This window comes from Lepidochelys kempii, chromosome 2, assembly GCF_965140285.1.
Source record: "Lepidochelys kempii isolate rLepKem1 chromosome 2, rLepKem1.hap1, whole genome shotgun sequence".
NCBI classification, from domain to species: Eukaryota; Metazoa; Chordata; order Testudines; family Cheloniidae; genus Lepidochelys; species Lepidochelys kempii.
Genome location: NC_136381.1, coordinates 222,619,669 through 222,637,594, shown reverse-complemented (window position 1 = coordinate 222,637,594; position 17,926 = coordinate 222,619,669). Strand labels below are relative to the sequence as shown.

General features: G+C 39.9%; 1 protein-coding gene across 12 annotated transcripts in view; it reads left to right on the top strand.

Annotated features, from left to right (window-relative positions):
- PPP1R9A (protein phosphatase 1 regulatory subunit 9A) overlaps positions 1 to 17,926 on the top strand; it is a 257,036-nt gene that overhangs the window by 155,758 nt on the left and 83,352 nt on the right. For all 12 annotated transcript variants that reach the window (XM_073333895.2, XM_073333897.2, XM_073333905.2 and 9 more), the window contains 3 exons: positions 1,822 to 1,954; positions 2,471 to 2,591; positions 8,300 to 8,404. In XM_073333895.2, the coding sequence (XP_073189996.1) occupies positions 1,822 to 1,954; positions 2,471 to 2,591; positions 8,300 to 8,404 (359 nt within the window). The remainder of the gene's footprint in view (positions 1 to 1,821; positions 1,955 to 2,470; positions 2,592 to 8,299; positions 8,405 to 17,926) is intronic.

Here is a 17,926-nt window from a genome sequence, read left to right as displayed (position 1 = left end):
GTTTGAAAGTATCTTGTCCCCTTATTGGTCCTTTGGGTCAGGTGCCAGCCAGGTTAGCTGAGCTTCTTACCCCATTACAGGTAACAGGATGTTGCCTCTGGCCAGGAGGGAATTTTATAGCACTGTATACAGAAAGGTGGTTACCCTTCCCTTTATATTTATGACAGGAGTGCATCTAGTTTTAGACAGAAGTGGAGCAATTATGTTGCTCTCTCAGCTGACAAATTGCTAGGTCGGAACAACACAGATTCTACTAACAGTACCATTTAAGCTATAATCATTTTCTTTTACGTGATCTTCAGGAGCTAAACTTAAAAGTTATATCACTCAGTGACATTTTTAAAGCAGTTGCTACCATTTTTATTTAGGGCATATTTAATAATATTTGTTGCACAAACATTTTTTGTAGTGTGTAAAAGATCTCTTTACCATCAGATCTGATGAGGTGCAGCCTTTGTTCTTACATTTGATCTCTCTGACTTTTATTAAGAATTCAAACATAAAAGTTGAATGTGAATTTTTAGACACTTAAGGGACAGCTCAGCTACAGAGTCAGAGCGTGGTGAGTTTAGCCACAGCCCTGCCGTTGGCTTTCCCTGCCTCTTGTGGGGTGATAGCCTTGAGCAGTCCTTTCATGTAGGCAATGGTTGATTAGCAACTGAACAGAGTTGCAGTCAGGGAAGGCTTCTTGTGACCTCTCTGTTTTGGTGTTGATCTGGTGCACACATTGAATTGTTCGTAAATATTCTTTTGCTACCTAATTCTGCCTTCCCTTGTTGAGGACTTGTAAAGACAGAAAAGGGGAGAGAGTGAAATTGTGGGTGTGGTGTGGTTGTGGTGGGGGTGTTGTGTGGTGTTTTCTTTGTTTAAAGTAACAAATGCAACAATAGATGCAGGACAGAAGAATTTAGATACAATATTTATCTCTAGCACTGTATATTTCTTCACTACTGCCACGGTGGGGCAACTAAGTGAACAGAGGGATTATCTAAATAAAGCATAGGATCAATAATCTGAACAACTATCTCCATTTTTCTGACTCTATAACTCTACAGAAGGCCTCAGTGATCCCTAATTAATTTAAAAGCCATAAATATGTATATTGACTGACGGGTAAACAAATTCAACAAACATACTGCACTTACCGTAGCATTTGAAAAGTTTGTGTGTGTATACACATACACATAAATATTAAACATGTCCTATAATAGAGTTGAAATGTTAAATCTGTCTTAATTGTACAGTAATGATGCCATACTGTAATCTTAAAATTTAAAAGTACAGCATAATCTTTAATTTTATATGTAAATGGTTTTTCATATTAGCAGTAGTGAGCTTCAGCTTTGGTTTTGTGTGTGCAAATTGGACCCTCAGAAAGAAACATCAGAGTTGAGATTAGATACAAGTTACAGTTAATCACAGTAGTTCCTATGTATTCTACTTTTATAAGTATTTGGAGATCTTTACTACCTAGATGGAGCACTGTTTGATTGGAACCATATGTTTGTGTGTTTAATTATTGAAAGAGTAGAATGACTCAGTCCTTCTAAAACATGTACTGCATTTATAACCACATATGGTAAAAATGAATTAGTTATATTCAGAATTGGTTTTCAGTCCTTAGCAGACTGTTTGATGAATAAAAAAGCACTAATTTAAAAACCTGAACTTTGAGGGGAGGAGGGGAACATTGCCTTAAAAACCCATTTCAACCAATGTATTAGAAAAAGCCATAAAAATGGATACATATAGCAGTTATTTTCTTAAGTTAACAATCTTTTCTGGAATGGATAGTTGATCAATATGGGCATATTTTCAAAGGTTTTCAACACATACTCCAATGAAGACTATGACCGGAGAAATGATGAAGTTGACCCAGTGGCTGCATCAGCTGAATATGAACTTGAAAAGCGTGTGGAAAAACTGGAGCTTTTTCCAGTGGAACTAGAAAAAGGTATGCATTCGGTGCACTATTTACAATTTCTCTAAACTGATGTGCAAATCTTTAAAGGGATTACTGCACTTGCTTAGAGGGAATAATTTTAATTCTCAAGGAACCGTTGCAAATCTCTTGGCCCTTCAGACTGAAAAATATTAAATAATATTATTTAAGGAACCAGTTCAAGGACAATAGTTCTGTATTTCTGTAAGAATGTTGTTTCCTGTAGTTCACCTTACACATTAATTGACATGATTTTTCATATTAACTTTTCATTCTCCTCTGGAACATTAGCCATCTTGCCTAAATCTAGTAACCTTTTCCAAATGGCAAATGCAGTATTATCTATCTTTGGTGTGTTATTAAAACTGCAGAAAATTAAGAGTCTCACCAAGGAAATAATTAAAAGTGGGTTTAATCACATGAAAAAAATCAAAGGAAAACAAAAGCCAGATGCAAATGTACTTCTTTAAATGCCAAATTACTTTAAAATCAAACATATATTGCTGCTTTTATTTGTCTTCTCCACAGATGAAGATGGACTTGGCATCAGTATTATTGGAATGGGCGTTGGAGCAGATGCAGGCCTTGAAAAACTGGGAATATTTGTCAAAACAGTAACAGAAGGTGGGGCAGCTGAAAGAGATGGCAGGTAAACTAGATTCAGTGTTTGGTATCTTCCTCAACAGTAGTTGTTATGGATATTGATTTTTGTAGAAAATAATTTCTGGTTGTTTGCATAGGGCAAAAAATTGTGTGTAATTTTATAGCTAGAAATTTGAGTTAGTGTTAAGGCCCAAATGTTCTAATCTGGATACCTAAAGGTGGGCTTCTAAATAAAAGTAGCAACCTGAAATTTCAGAAGATAATTGTGTTGATTATCTCACTTGTGATGCTTTAAAAAGGCCAGATTTGCAGATGGTGGTTGCTCACAACTTCCTGAAAACCAAGCCCCTGTTGCATTTGGTTGGTTGTCCAAAATCAAGTTGGTTGTCCAAAATCAGAAGTGCTGAAGCATTTATAATGTCTTTGAATGGTGGTGCCTGCAGCTCCCATTGGTTTCAAAGAGTATTTTGGATGGTCAGTATCTATGAAAAATGGTTCCTCAGCAACATTTTTCTAGTTTTTCCTGTGTAGTTGTGTGCCCTTGAGTTCCTCATTTCTCACTTAACATGCACTTTTTGAAAATCACGAATGCAGAATGATCTTCAGTATTATAAATTCTTCTTTGAGTGATTACACACATGCATTCCAGCTCTTGGTAACTTTACTCTTTGTAAGGTGGTGTCAGGAAATAAATCAATGGGGACGTGGTACGTCCGGCCGATAAATGGTTGATACAAACAAAAGTGCTTTTACAGAAAGCTTTTACTTTATTTAGTCTCCAGCACTTACACACGTCCGCAACAGGTTAGGAGAGCACCTCAAATATACCCCTGATTAATATTTATGCAAGGTCTTCAGGAGGTCTCGAGTGGATCTCTGTAGACTTCTGGTGGCCACCCTTCCATCTGCAGGGGAACTTGAGAGGAATCCCAGAAATGTCCGAAGCGTCCCAAGTATTCAAATGTCCACCGAGTTTCGATGTCTGGGCATAATCATTTTCTATACCTCAATGAATGGCTACTCAAGGGACAATCATATAATGAGGTTTTTGCCACCATAAAGGTGATAAGATCTCAGTTCTGCAAGCTAGAATTGACACTCAACATTGAGAAATTCACTTTGAGCCTGGTACAAAGAGTGGAGTTCATAGGAGCCTACTTAGACACTATATCAGCCAGGGCTTATCTTCCCTCCAACAGATTCTCGATGTTAGCAGATCTCATCTCAAAGATTCAAATCAGCCCAAAGACATAGATAAGTTGTCTTCAATTGCTTGGATATCTGGCAGCCTGCACCTTTGAGACACCACATATGAGGCTTCTCCTTTGGTGTTTTGAGGGCTGGTTCAGGACTGTTTATACTTCAAACAAACACAGCCTGCACAAGTTATTGTTGGTCCCTCATCAGGGAGATCATACTACATTTTTGCTTTGGCCCCTTTAATATTTGTCTCCAGTTGACCAATGATCAGGCAGCTGAGAAAGAACTCTCATGTTCTTTCCAAAATACTTCATTCGAGACAGGTGTACACAACTCTCTGAATATGGAGCACCCTATTCCTGAATATGGAACATCTATTGTGCATCAGCTCTGGAGGTTCTTTCCACCTCATCCTTATATGGTAATCAGTAAGCATAATAATCAAAACACCATCTTTTAGCAATAAATATGAATATATTTGAGGATGTCTCAAATATCCTAGAATAATTGAATAAAGATTGGGGTGGGATTCCTAATATTGTAATTTTCAGATAAGAATTGTACTTCAGTAGCTGCAGTAAATTTTCCATGTCTTTCTGCAAAAGTCAGGAGATTACTCCGGGTATTACTTGCCCTCGGGGAAGATGAGAAACTAGTGAGGGAATTCCGAGTGACTGAGCACCACTGTCTTATTCATGCTGCTCCAGACATAGTAGATGTTGGGTAGTTGCCATGTAAAGGGCATTCTGTGGTAAATGTCATTGGCCAATTGAACCAGAGAGGTTGCTGTAAGCTCCAGTCCAAATTAAGCATAGGATGATAGATAGTTAGAGGTAATAAAAAGCGAAGGAATCAGTGGGCAAACTGAAAATGAAATACCAATACTCTCATTACATGTGATAGGGTAAATGGCTACTTTGTATAAATAATCTCCCAGTTCAAGTACAGGACAGGTGTAGTGGATGATGCATCATTTGAAAAAATTTTTCTGATAATAAATTTACCTGAGAACAGTTGCTGAGGAATGTGTAACAATTCACAACTTGAAACGTATACTAAATTATATCTCTTCAAAATTTGAAGTCACATTTTTAGGACCTAATTCTGCAATCTTTCTGATATTGAGAAGCAATTAGGCAAGTTGTTCCAGCAACTTAAATTAGTTCATATGCTGTTCCCTGTAAGTGAGGCTTGAGGAACTGGCCCTTAGAAAATAATAGAGAAACCACGAATTTCATTAATAATAAAATACTGTTAAACTTTTTCTTTTTAAGTCTTTGTCACCCGAAAACCCTTCTCCCATTTGGTACTTAATTTGTTCACACACACACAAACAAACACACACACACACGAGCTGGTGAGAAATAGCATGTTGTTGTTCAGATTGGTGTCAAGCCATTCAACACATCTGTAAAACTGTCAGGAACAGGATGGAGGAAGAATCAAATGTGGGGGGGGGTAAAGGTTGAAAATAACTGTCTGGAAATTAATTGTAACTGGTGTAATAATACATATTATATAATATGGTGTAATTATATATTATAAATGAATAACCATCCTTCATCTTCATATATGTTGTACAAATGCCTTTAATATTTAGAAAAAAGGATGCTGTTGATTCCGCTGTTTAAAAAAAGGTTTTAGGACGGAATTTTTCCTCCTGCTCCTTTGTCATGTAATGCTGATTTCGTAAAGACAGTGGCCTACGTGCACCATCCAATACAAACCCGAAAAAGTCATCTTGACAGTTATATCTTCAAAATCCCAGATGGATAAAGAGAGAGGAAAGAATTCAATTTACTGAAAAGGAACTCTGATTATTTTATTTTATTCTATAATTTTAACATACATTGTATGTTACCTCTACATTTTTTATTAGCACTTTTATTCCACTTTTACATATTAAGGCCTGAGTTTCAAAAGGTCAGATACAAAATGGATGCTGATATACGTAAACACGTTTGCCTAATTTCTGCATAGTTACTACAATTCCATGTGCAAATTGTGAATTTTGACTTGCAAAGGACGAGCTATTTGACAAACTGGCCATTTGTGCACAAATAACAGATTTGCATTTGGAATTATGTTAATTGCAAAAGCAGTTTTAGCAAGCAAAAATGCACATTAATTTCTTTATGCATTGGCCTTCTGACAAATCAGTTCTCAATTACGTAGAAAATCTTATTAGTATTGCTTATTTTGGTAGTGTCTCCCGGGTCAAGGATTCTTTCCAAACATAGAATAAGACATGATTGGAAAATAAATGTGATTACTCTTACATGTATGAAAATATAGTAATACTTACTTGGCATCATATAGAAAATATCCTTTTCGATGGCAATATTACGTATTTGGAGAACTAAGAAGACTGAAATAAGAAATGGAAATAAATTAGTAAGCCGCAAAGAAAAGAAATAGAGAGAAGTAATAACCAAAGTGGGCTAATGGACAAAAAGACTCTCATAATCTGTCAATCTTTTTATATTATTGAGGTATGTTCAATGTAATGGCAACAGTTACATGTATAAAAATGATATACAGTTCTAAAAAGGGAGTAGGTGGGGTTGCAGAGATGCAGTTTGTAGGCTTCCACAAAAGCAGTATTTTCAAAATTCGCTGTGTCTGGATGGGAAATAATCCATTGATCCACAGTTGGTCCACAGTGACAGCATGAACTTTGAAGCTGCCAAAGTAGCTCTAAGGAGCCATTTGTGCTCAGCAGTATAGTTCAGAATGTTGGGAGATGTTATTCAAAATGCTTGTAGAAATGTGAGGTGTTATGCCAAAGCTGAGAGTGAAATTATTTTTAGTACTCCTTCGCAAAATGTAGTTTCTAATTTGCATTCCCGGAGCATGTGGTTCTGAGGTCCTGAGGAAAACTTCCATTAGTAGATATTTATGCTCAGGAAAAAGTGCCGTTTTTAAATATCTTGACTTAAAACAAGGAACTTTCATCTGCTCTATTTCTGTTGGTTCCTTTTAAATCTGTGTTATCTGATATAGTAGCTCACATACAGATGTTTGAAAATGTGTTTCTTTTACGATTTTTATATGCTTTTTCATTTGGAAAACTGTTGGAATTTGTATGTTTCTAGCAGAGCTGAATTTGATATGTCTCTCTTCCCTCCATGTACCTTTAATAAATGATGATGCTATCTCTGCTCTAGGGATGCATTCACAGGTTACAGTTGTGTGTATTGGGGAATGAAAAGAGTAGCAATTCATTGTTTTTAACTTTGCCACATGGAGCAGTAGGTTGTGTTATAAATAGATGTTTAAAATCTAGGAGATTCTTCCCCTGGTAAAACAAGTTAAGGCTTTATCCTTCATTCCTTGTACATCCAAGACTCCCTTTCAAGTCACTGAGAATTCCTGGTGTGCAGGGGATGCAAGATCAGACCTCTTAAAGATAATTTAAAAGACTAATTTACCCTAATTTATTTGAAGTTTAGGCATAATCTACTGAGTAGTGGCCCTTTAGGTATATGATAGATTATTAAAATATGCTTTTGCTCTAAAGAATACTCTGTTTTCAAGTAGCATGAAATACTAGAACTGCAGTTTACATTGTTCTTCAGGATTGTTAAGAAAAGGACAATGTGTAAGTTATTCAAGTTTCAGAGTACCAGCCGTGTTAGTCTGTATCCGCAAAAAGAAAAGGAGGACTTGTGGCACCTTAGAGACTAAGAAATTTATTTGAGCATAAGCTTTCGTGAGCATAAGCTTTCAGATGAAGTGAGCTGTAGCTCACGAAAGCTTGTGCTCAATTAAATTTGTTAGTCTCTAAGGTGCCACAAGTCCTCCTGTTCTTTTTAAGTTATTCAGGTATCTCAAGGTATGTCTACACTACAGCCACTGTAGCAACGTAGCTCTGATGCTTCAGCTGGGTCACTGTAGTACTGCAGCTGACACTTCCTACGTCAATGGAAGGGGCTTTTCCATCAGTGTAGTTAATCCACCTCTCCTAGAGTTGGTAACCAGGTCTACAGACAAATTCTTCCATCAACTTAGCTGGGTCTAAACTATGGAATAGGTTGGCCTAACTACAGCGCACAGTCCTGAGTGATGTAGCTAGATCACTTTAACTTTTAAGTGTAGCTCAGGTCTGAGTTTAATTTTGTAATGTTCCAGACTCAGCAATTTGTTTTACCTGTGATTACCTACAATACCACTGATATGGAGGAATGTAATTACTCATAATACTAAGATTGTCTAAAGCTGTAATTATGAGGTATCTGTACACAGGCAGTGACATAATTTTGTATTTTTTTCTTTGCTGTTGCTTCTGTATTTAGCAATACCAAATAGCAAAGCATGCTTTGCCCCACTTCAGGAATGCGTTTAGGCATGTGCTCATATGCCAATGAAGTCAGCCCTTTCCTAAATTGGGGTCTGTATCACATAACAAACAGACTGCATAATGTTGTGCGGATGGTATTTACTTCAATTTTTTTAATTTTGGTGTAACTCCAAATGCTTTTTTAAAAGCTACAATTATTGCTTCCTTTTATGTTTTGATGAGTAATTTAGGGATTTTATTTGTTTTTCTGAAAGGATCCAAGTAAATGACCAAATTGTAGAAGTGGATGGAATCAGTCTGGTTGGCGTTACACAGAATTTTGCTGCAACAGTTCTCAGAAACACCAAAGGAAATGTCAGGTGAGTAACTATGTTTGAAGAAGAACATACTGATGGTACTAAACATTTCAAATTATCTAGTTGCTTCCATTAGGAGTATCAATTTCTTGGGGTAGGGGCAATACAAGAAAGTGGAAAGGGAGAGACCTCTCTGTCCTTTTAACCTGTAACATCTCTGCTGGGACTCCCAGCAATGGTATAAATGATATTAATTTTTTGTGATGGGACTACGTGATAATTAAGACTTGGACTGAAACCACAGGTAGGGTCAGATCCTCAGTTGCTGTAATTTGGTCAAAGTTGATTTCTTTCAAAGGATTTAAACCAGGCTCTGACCCATTGTTCACATAGGCCACCAAATAGGTGTCAGTCAAATGGAAACCTCAAGGAGAATCATTACCAATACTATCCTAATATTAATTCACTGAGCCACCATCTCCCCAGTACTTGCTCTGGGTTTATTCCCATATCAGGTAGTTTGTCTACTTCCTTGCTATAAAATGTGTTATTCATTTGATTAGTACCTGTTAGTTAAAAGGGATTGTTGCAAGTGTCAGTAAAATAGTGAACAGGTTAGAAAATATTGTAAAATTCACTGAGTAAACTTCTTAATACAAGATATAAATTCATAATGCAAAAATGTAAAATACTTGTAAGAACCATAATACAATAATGTACATTTTCTAACCATTAAACTGTTCTACCAGTTTTATAAATAGAATATATCCGCTCATGTACGCTGTTAAACTACCTGCTAATTGCAAATATTTAACTTTGACGAATTAATGAATATTTAAAAACAAATATTTAACTTTGACAAATTAATAAACAAAGAAAATGTGTAGCATATTGTAAACTAATATCCAAGCTGTAACTGCCTTCAGTTAATTGCAGTTCCCAAAATTCGCTGCACAGAGGATAGACCTGACCTCTGATTCATATGATTTGGAGCTGGTTCCTATTCTTGTTGAACTCAATGACAAAACTATTGGTTTCAATGGAAACAAGGTCAGCCCGCTCCAGTTGCAGTGTTGGGTACATGCTGTAGTCATGTGACAGTAAGACTTTTCCAGCTGATCCTTAAGTAACATTTGAGGAAGACGTTAGCTTTGGCATTGGCAATGTAGTAGACTGTGCAGGTGGGCAGAGTGCTGGGTTTTTGTTATGGTTTATATTTAGGAAAATAAATTTTGTAAAAATTATATTTTAATTACAAGAGAGTATTAGTCTTCTGTGTACATATGCAATTGTAGCTATGTTAATTGGGTCCCAATCCTGCAAAGACTTCCACAGAGATTTAACTTTAGGAACTGGGAATTGGTGGCAATCATCCGTCTTGAAAAGTGAAGAGCCAAAGCAGTTCTGAAATTATGTGTCATGCTGCAACATCACGAGTGGCTCAAGCGTTCAATTCTCTAGCAACAGTCCTTGCCACAAATCGTTCAGGTGTAAGGCTGGGGGCTAGAGAATGAATCCGGTGCACTACTAATGCTTGAGGCCTAATGCAGTTTCTTCTTCACTCTCTTGGCTTTCCTTGTTCTCAACCACCTCTCTTCAGCCTCTTTGACTCCCGGCAAAGCGCAGCCCTCTAGTGTAGTCTATCACTAGCTATCTTCCCAGCTTGCAGTGTTGATGTTGAAAGATTTCAAGTCCCTCTTGCAAAAGTGCTTGAGCTTACATTGACCCAGTGGCCCTAGAGCATCCTCATTTTCTCTATACAGGGAATCCTTAGAATGCATCCACCCTGTGCAGATGACCAAGCCAACGGAAATGTTTGTGTTTGAGAATAGTGATTAGACTTGGTAATTTTGCTTTCTCTAGTACTTTGGTGTCAGGAACTTTGGTTTCCTATTTGATAGTTAGAATATGGTGAGGACAGCAGGTGTGAAAGGTGTTTAGCCTTCTTTCATGCCGGCTGTAGGTGTTTCAGGTCTCACCACAATAAAGCACTGTGCTCAAAATGCACATCTAGTAGACCCAAATCTTGGTGTTCAATGTTAGTTTCCTGTTATCCCACACATGCTTGGTCGGGTGGCCTAATGTAGTAGCTGCCTTTCTGATATGGGAATTAACTTATCTCCAGATGACGAGTTTATCTGATACAATTGATCCTAGATAGCAGAATTTCTGCACAACTTCTATCATGGTGTTAGTGATTGAAACCCTGGTGTAATCAACACACTTTGTGCTATTATTGTTTTCTTTAGACTGATAATCCACATTCAACACAAGCTAGCACAAAGCTATTGAAAAATTGCTGAAGCTCTTATTCACTATGTGCGACGAGCATTGAATTATTGGTGAATAGAAGTTCTCTTATCAGCGTGTGTTTGAGTTTGCTTTTTGCTCTTAGATGTTGTGACACAGAGGCCCACTGGTGGTTTACTACTCTGTCTCAGCAACTTGTGTCAGGCATGACATACTCACTACTCCTAACACACTGTTGTCATGATATATACCCAAAATGTGGCATGTAATATATCATAGGAAAACTAATAAATCACTGATCTTTAATGTTCTTGCATGTGTATCTATAAGGTATGTACAAAAAGTTATGGATATGTGTTAGAATCATGTTATTAAAATGTGTTTGGCAAGCAATGCATAATCCCAGTCTGCTATAGACAATGGAATGTGTATTTGCTTGGCTGACCAGTCTGGTCATCAGGCAGAGACAATAAAGGTGCATTTATACAAAAGGTAAACAAAGCCGTTGAACTAGCAAGGGGAAGAGATAACTACTCAACTGTCACCAGCTGGAGAAGAGCCAGCATGAAATCTTCTCCAGACCACATGGCATCTCTTCAGATGGACAAAAAGAACTTTATTTGAGAATAGATAAAGAGAGAATATCTATTATCTGTTTATCTGAGAATATAACTTTATATTCCAGTGGTTTACTAGAATATAAAGACAAGGGGTCTGAGCCTCATACAATATTACTGTACTATAAAAGAGTACCAAGTGAGATCTTTTATGAAAGCTAATGACACACTGGTGATTAATATCATTGGGGAATGTGTGTAGTAACACTATATGAGGAATTATGAATGCTCACTGATATTATAATTTAAAGTCTGGGACCAAACAAAGGGAGAAACTAGTTTTCTCCCAGATGGGAGGGACTGCAGCTATCTACCTGTTTCAGTGAAATTCATGCTCCTGGGTGCATTCTGTACCAAAAAATTTAAAATTCTAAAAATTGTATTTGTTAAAATAACACTACATAATCATGTCAGTTTCCATTATTTTGGTAATTTATTTCAAAATACCAGTCAGCAAGTATGTCTGTAACAATACAGACACACACAAAAATTCCCCCAGGAGTAGAGAGTTAAAGAAACCCCTATGACAACCAAGTGACTTCTCTGCCCTCTTTCTCCCCCAGAGCTCAGCCAGGGGCCAGACACCCACAACCCCTCCCCCCCTCCAGAGCCCAACGGCGGGCCCCCCCAGCAAAAACACCTGAACCTCCTCCCCCACCAGAGCTCAGCCACGCCCCCCCCAGCCCAGATACCTGCACCCCCCAGCAAAAACACCTGAACCTCCTCCCCCACCAGAGCTCAGCCACGCCCCCCCCCAGATACCTGCACCCCCCAGCCAATACACCCGAACCCCTTCCCCCCATCCCCCAGAGCACAGCCGCGGGGCCTTCCCGGCCCAAATACCTGTACCCACTCCCCACCCAGAGCCCAGGGATCCAGAGGGAGAAACAACCTGATGCCAGTCCTAGGCTTGCACAGAGTTTCCTGCACGCCACCCTCTCCTTCCCTCAGGGCATGCTGGGAACTGCAGCTGCCAGGAACGCTGTAGCTCCCTCTCCCTCCCACCCAGCAGTGTCTTCTATATGCAAGCTGGGTTCTGCTGGGTTCAGTGGCCCCTAGTAGTGGCTAGCAGCACTGCAGCCCATTTCTGTGGTGGAAAGGAAATTCTGCACGCACAACATTAATTTCTGCAAAATTCTGAATTGCGCAGTGGCGCAGAATTCCCCCAGTAGTAAATTAAGCAAGGTGTGACCAAAAACAATGGAAGCCCCATTTATGTTTGAATCATCAGGGGGAGGGGAAGCCCACAGGAAGGGAAGAACAGCAAGAGGTCATCCTGAGTGTGCAGACAAAACAGTGCCTTTGGGACGATAAAAGGAGAGAGAAAAAGCCGTCTTGGTTTCCATCACTGGACAGACACCTGAACTCTTGCAATCTGCCAAAGATGGGTCCTTCAGCTAAGGAGGTTAAAGTCTCTGGGAACTGAATATAGGTGAGAAACCTGCTTAGGCAAAGATCAAGGGAAGATGGTCCTTTGTACTGTTTTGGAAGGGCCTGACTAAGAGAGGGAGTCAGCTATGGATGGAAAGAAAATGATTGCTAAGAAATCTACCTTGAACTGTGGCTGTAGCTTGTTTGAATTAAGTCTTAGGGCAAGTCTACACTACAGTGCTACATCAGTGCAGCTGCATCACTATAGCGCATCTGGGGAAGATGCACCATGCCAGTGGGAGAGCACTCTCCCATTGCCCTTAGAGAGAAGCGTAAGCTATGTTGTTGGGAGAACGTCTCCTGATGACATAGCGCCGATGTGGACAGCATGAAACTTTTGTCACTTGGGGGGACTTTTTCATACCCCTGAGTGATGTAAATTAGATCGACTTAAGCAGTAGTGTAGACTTTTCCCTAGACACTAGCAAGCATATTTTACTTTTATTTGCTTGTAACCATTTGTCTTTATCCCTTCTACTTGGTATCACTTAAAGTGATATGCTGTGCTTTTAAAGGAACAACCAACCTTATTAATTCTCTGTGTGTTCCAGGAGGGGACTGGATGCTTCAACCCTCTCTGGTTTGGGGAAAATTTGGGACTGGGGGTATGTCGGGGTCACCATGCAAGTAGTAACTAAGGCTGGTGGGGACCAGAGTGGAGCTGTGATGTAACAAGCAGGCTGCTAGAGTCAGAGGTGCTGAAGCAGGTCTTTGCTCAACACACAGACACTTAGTGCATGCTTGTATGCTGGCTGGGAGCATCCAGACAGGGAGCTACAGCAGCAGAGCATTTTGAGGCACGCAGGATTACAGGACAAGTGGTGACATCATCTCTCAGTAGCCTGAATTGAACCCTAAAACATTACAGATGTGTAATGTTGAAGAGTTTTCCATCTGATTTTGTAAGGAGATTTACATCCTTAGTGCTAGATGAGAAAGCATGGCGAAGCAGCAGAGGGAAGAATATGCCAAAGAGTACTGCTGCCAAAACACATCCTTATGCTTTGAAATCCACCGCAGTTTTTGTAAGGTTAAAGTCCTCCATGTATTTAATTATTATTCAGTGTACTGTGGGGCAGATTGCCCACTTCCATGGAAAATAACAGGTTTGGGTAGGAAGGAGAAAACACAAGGGGATCTTCACATAGCTTTCCCTAGGTCCTTCATCATGGATTAAATTATAATCTGACTAGTTGCCATATAGACCCTTTTGTCATAAAATATCGTATTGTACTGATATTTCTTTGTTGCTGTTCTGCGCACATTTTGAAGTATAGTGTACATTCCATACACAAGGATCAGGTCCTCAGAATCCATTTTGAAGCACTTGGAGGAGAGGAAGGTGATTAGGAACAGTCAACATGGATTCACCAAGGGAAAGGCATGCCTGACCTACCTGATTGCCTTCTGTGATGAGATAACTGGTTCTGCGGATATGGGGAAGATGGTGGACTTGATATACCTTGACTTTAGCAAAGCTTTTGACACTGTCTCCCACAGTATTCTTGCCAGCAAGTTAAAGAAGTATGGGCTGGATGAATGGACTATTAGATGGACAGAAAGCTGGCTAGATTGTCGGGCTCAACGGGTAGTCATCAATGACTCGATGTCTAATGGCAGCCGGTATCAAGCAGAGTGCCCCAGGGGTCAGTTCTGGGGCCAGTTTTGTTCAACGTCTTCATTAATGATCTGGAGGATGGGGTGGATTGCACCCTCAGCAGGTTCACAGATGACACTAAGCTGGGGGGATATGCTGGAGGATAGCGATAGGGTCCAGAGTGACCTAGACAAATTGGAGGATTGGGCAAAAAAAGATGCAGTTCAACAAGGACAGGTGCAGAGTCCTGCACTTAGGACGAAAGAATCCCATGCACCGCTACAGGCTGGGGACTGACTGGCTAAGCAGCAGTTCTGCAGAAAAGGAGCTAGGAATTACAGTGGACAAGAAGCTGGATATGAGTCAACGGTGTGCCCTTGTTGCCAAGAAGGCTACCAGCATATTGGGCTGCATTAGTAGGAGCATTGCCAGTAGATTGAGGGACGTGACTATTCCCCTCTATTTGGTACTGGTGAGGCCACATCTGGAGTATTGCATTCAGTTTTGGGCCCCCCGCTACAGAAAGGATGTGGACAAATTGGAGAGAGTCCCGCAGAGGGCAACAAAAATGATTGGGGGCTGGGGCACATGACTTATGAGGAGAGGCTGAAGGAACTGGGCTTATTTAGTCTGCAGAAGAGAAGAGAGAGGGGGCATTTGATAGGAGCTTTCTACTACCTAAGGGGGGTTTCAAGGAGGATGAAGCTCAGCTGTTTTCAGTGGTGGCAGATGACAGAACAAGAAGCAATGGTCCCAAATTGCAGTGAGGGAGGTCTAGGTTGGATATTAGGAAATACTGTTTCACTAGGAGGGTGGTGAAGCCCTGGAATGGGTTACCTAGGGAGGTGGTGGAATCTCCATCCTTAGAGGTTTTTAAGGCCTGGCTTGACAAAGCCCTGCCTGGGATGATTTAGTTGGGGTTGGTCCTGCTTTGAGCAGGGGGTTGGACTAGATGACCTCCTGAGGTCTCTTCCAACCCTAATCTTCTATCATTCTATGATCATTGGCTCCTTACAGGTCTCATTTATCAGGGAGAGGTTTGAGTTTTTACATTGTTGCTATTTGTAAGCTTAAAATATTGAGTATTCACAGAAAGTTGTGACTGAACACATCAGTGTCACAACTGGATAAAGAAGATTTTAATAAATAATATACATATTTCAATGAAAATATTTTATAAGCATATACATGCACACTTACACAAAGTTTATGCTGTTAGCACCCCTTCCTACTAATGCAGGTATCTGCTGAGGAGAAGGGATGGGGTAGAATTTGGTACAACTCCCTTTCTGATTTTGCTTCATTTAAGAAAACTGTACGATAAAGACCCTCAAGTTTCCTCAATTCTAATTGTGTCCCAAAGTTCCGTGGTCCATCTCACAGGGAAGCCCAGAAATGTGTGAAATGTAATTAGCCAGACTGCTTGGGATCAGTAGAGTGAGAAGATTTGCCAAGCTCCATCATGAAGTCTGTGACATAGACATCATACACAAGTACTGTTAGGCCCTGACAAGTTACCTTGTTTTATGTTCTGCTTACTTCAGTGTACTGTGTTTGCTTTTAATTACTCAAAGCTAGACACATTCCTGAAATCGTCCCCTAACATCTCTCTTAATTTAATGCCTTTTGCAGGTGAATCTCAGGGTGGCAAAGGTTACTACCAGCTTGAAAGTGTGGCTCTACCATAAACATAAACATTTGCTTATAGAGTAAATTGGATCAAATATTGGTCTCTTAAAAACATTATTCATAAAAGAGGATTGCGTGTTTTGCTGTCATTTTTATTCCCTCTTACGCATGCAGAAGCCATGAATGCTGGCTGTGTTGTAAAGGAAAAAAATCTGTTTCATGGCAGAACCTGTCTCCTGTTTCAGCTGCCGTGACACAGTAGTAGGTTTACAGAACAATCTCTCATCCCCCCTCTCTTTCATGGACACACTTTCACTCTGGACCACACACCCTCCCTGGCCTTAGGAGAGCTTACGAGAATCATTTGGGACAGGATTCCTCTCCTCTCCACAGCTATTTGTGCCTGGCTGCTGTAAGTATAGGGAAGGTTCATGCTGGCATTTGCGCATCATCACTTCCTTAGCAGTGGCCAATAATGATTCACATCACTTGGGGGGAAGAGGGAAAAGTTGGGTGCTGAGACTCCCATGCAGGTAAAGAGAGTCGATACCATTGCTGATTCCTACCTTCTGCCTCTCATGTTGCCAGGGATCACTAGTGCCCCATGCACAGTGCAAGTGATCTACTACCTCCTCCTATTCAGGAGGAAATGAGATGGGAGGCACACAAAACTGCAAATGGAGACACACTGGTGAGAAAATGTGGAGGTAGAACTCCCATGCTATCTATTAAAGATGTCTCTGTAGCAAATCCACCTCTGATGGGAGAGATCACACACGTACTGTTTAATGGAATTAAAGTTCTGCTTTAATTACTATATATGTTACAGTGCTGGCTTAATTAATTTTACATAATTGCTTTAATGAACACTTCGTGGCCTCTACGCTGTCCAAGCAACAGCATGTGAACTGACCAACCTAACCTTTAATGAGCACAGCTTTTTTTTTCACGTCATGAATACAGCACATACTGCATATACACATGTTCTCTCTGGAATGCTGCATGCACACAGTTCTGTGTGTCTCCAACGTTCCTTCCTCTTACAGCCCAAAGCATTATACACTGCCATTTTTCAAGTAGTCTAGCAAAATACATTTTAGCCTTTGCATTGGGGTTTATACTTGATCGATCATGCGGAAATACATTTATGAAAGGAGTGATATTGAAACTACTTCCTTAATTCTCACCAATAATTTGGTCACTGCTGCTTCAGAAAGCTAGTATAATGCTGATATTTAGTGATTCCCCCCTTTGAGTTTTAGAAACATTTTTGAATAGTCATGACAATGGAGGTTAGTGACCTAGAATAGATTCTTCAATATTGCTTCCAGAAAAACGTAACCAACCTTCTGTAACTGACATAGTAAAGAGACAGTGAGAACAAAGCCATGATGTCTATCTTTTAAACTGTTCCAGTTCAAGATAACCCCCCACATCTAGCAAATTAATCACATAAAAACTTGAAGGAGCTGAGGGGTTTCTATTATTTGAAATGTTATGCTATTCAGAAGAATTGCCATATCAGAATAGAAGACCATTAATCCAACCAGTTTGGCATTCTGTATCTGGCAGCAGCCTGTATGCTTTACAGGAAGACATTCACCAACTGTACTCTGTACAGGGACGCTGGGACAATTTGTATAGTGAGCGTACTGAGAGCCATTGAACCAAACTGTACACCTGTATATATTGGAAACCACTTCAAGCCAGGAGATGTGGCAGCACTCCTAGTTCCAGCACCTACACTCTGAGGGAAAGGGATGAGGGGGAATTATTTCCTAATCCCAGCTGGCAAATGATTTCTGACCTAAAGAATGAGAATTGGTAGTCCTAGTAAAAACATAAGAATGGCCATACTGGGTCAGAACACAGGTCCATCTAGCCGAGAGTCTTGTCTTCCAACAGTTGCCAATGCCAAGTGCTTCAGAGGGAATGAATAGAACCAATAATCATCAAGTGATCCATCCCCTGTCGCCCATTCCCAGCTTCTGGCGTACACAGGCTATGGACACCATCCCAGCCCATTCTGGCTAATAGGCATTGATTAATCTATCCTCCATG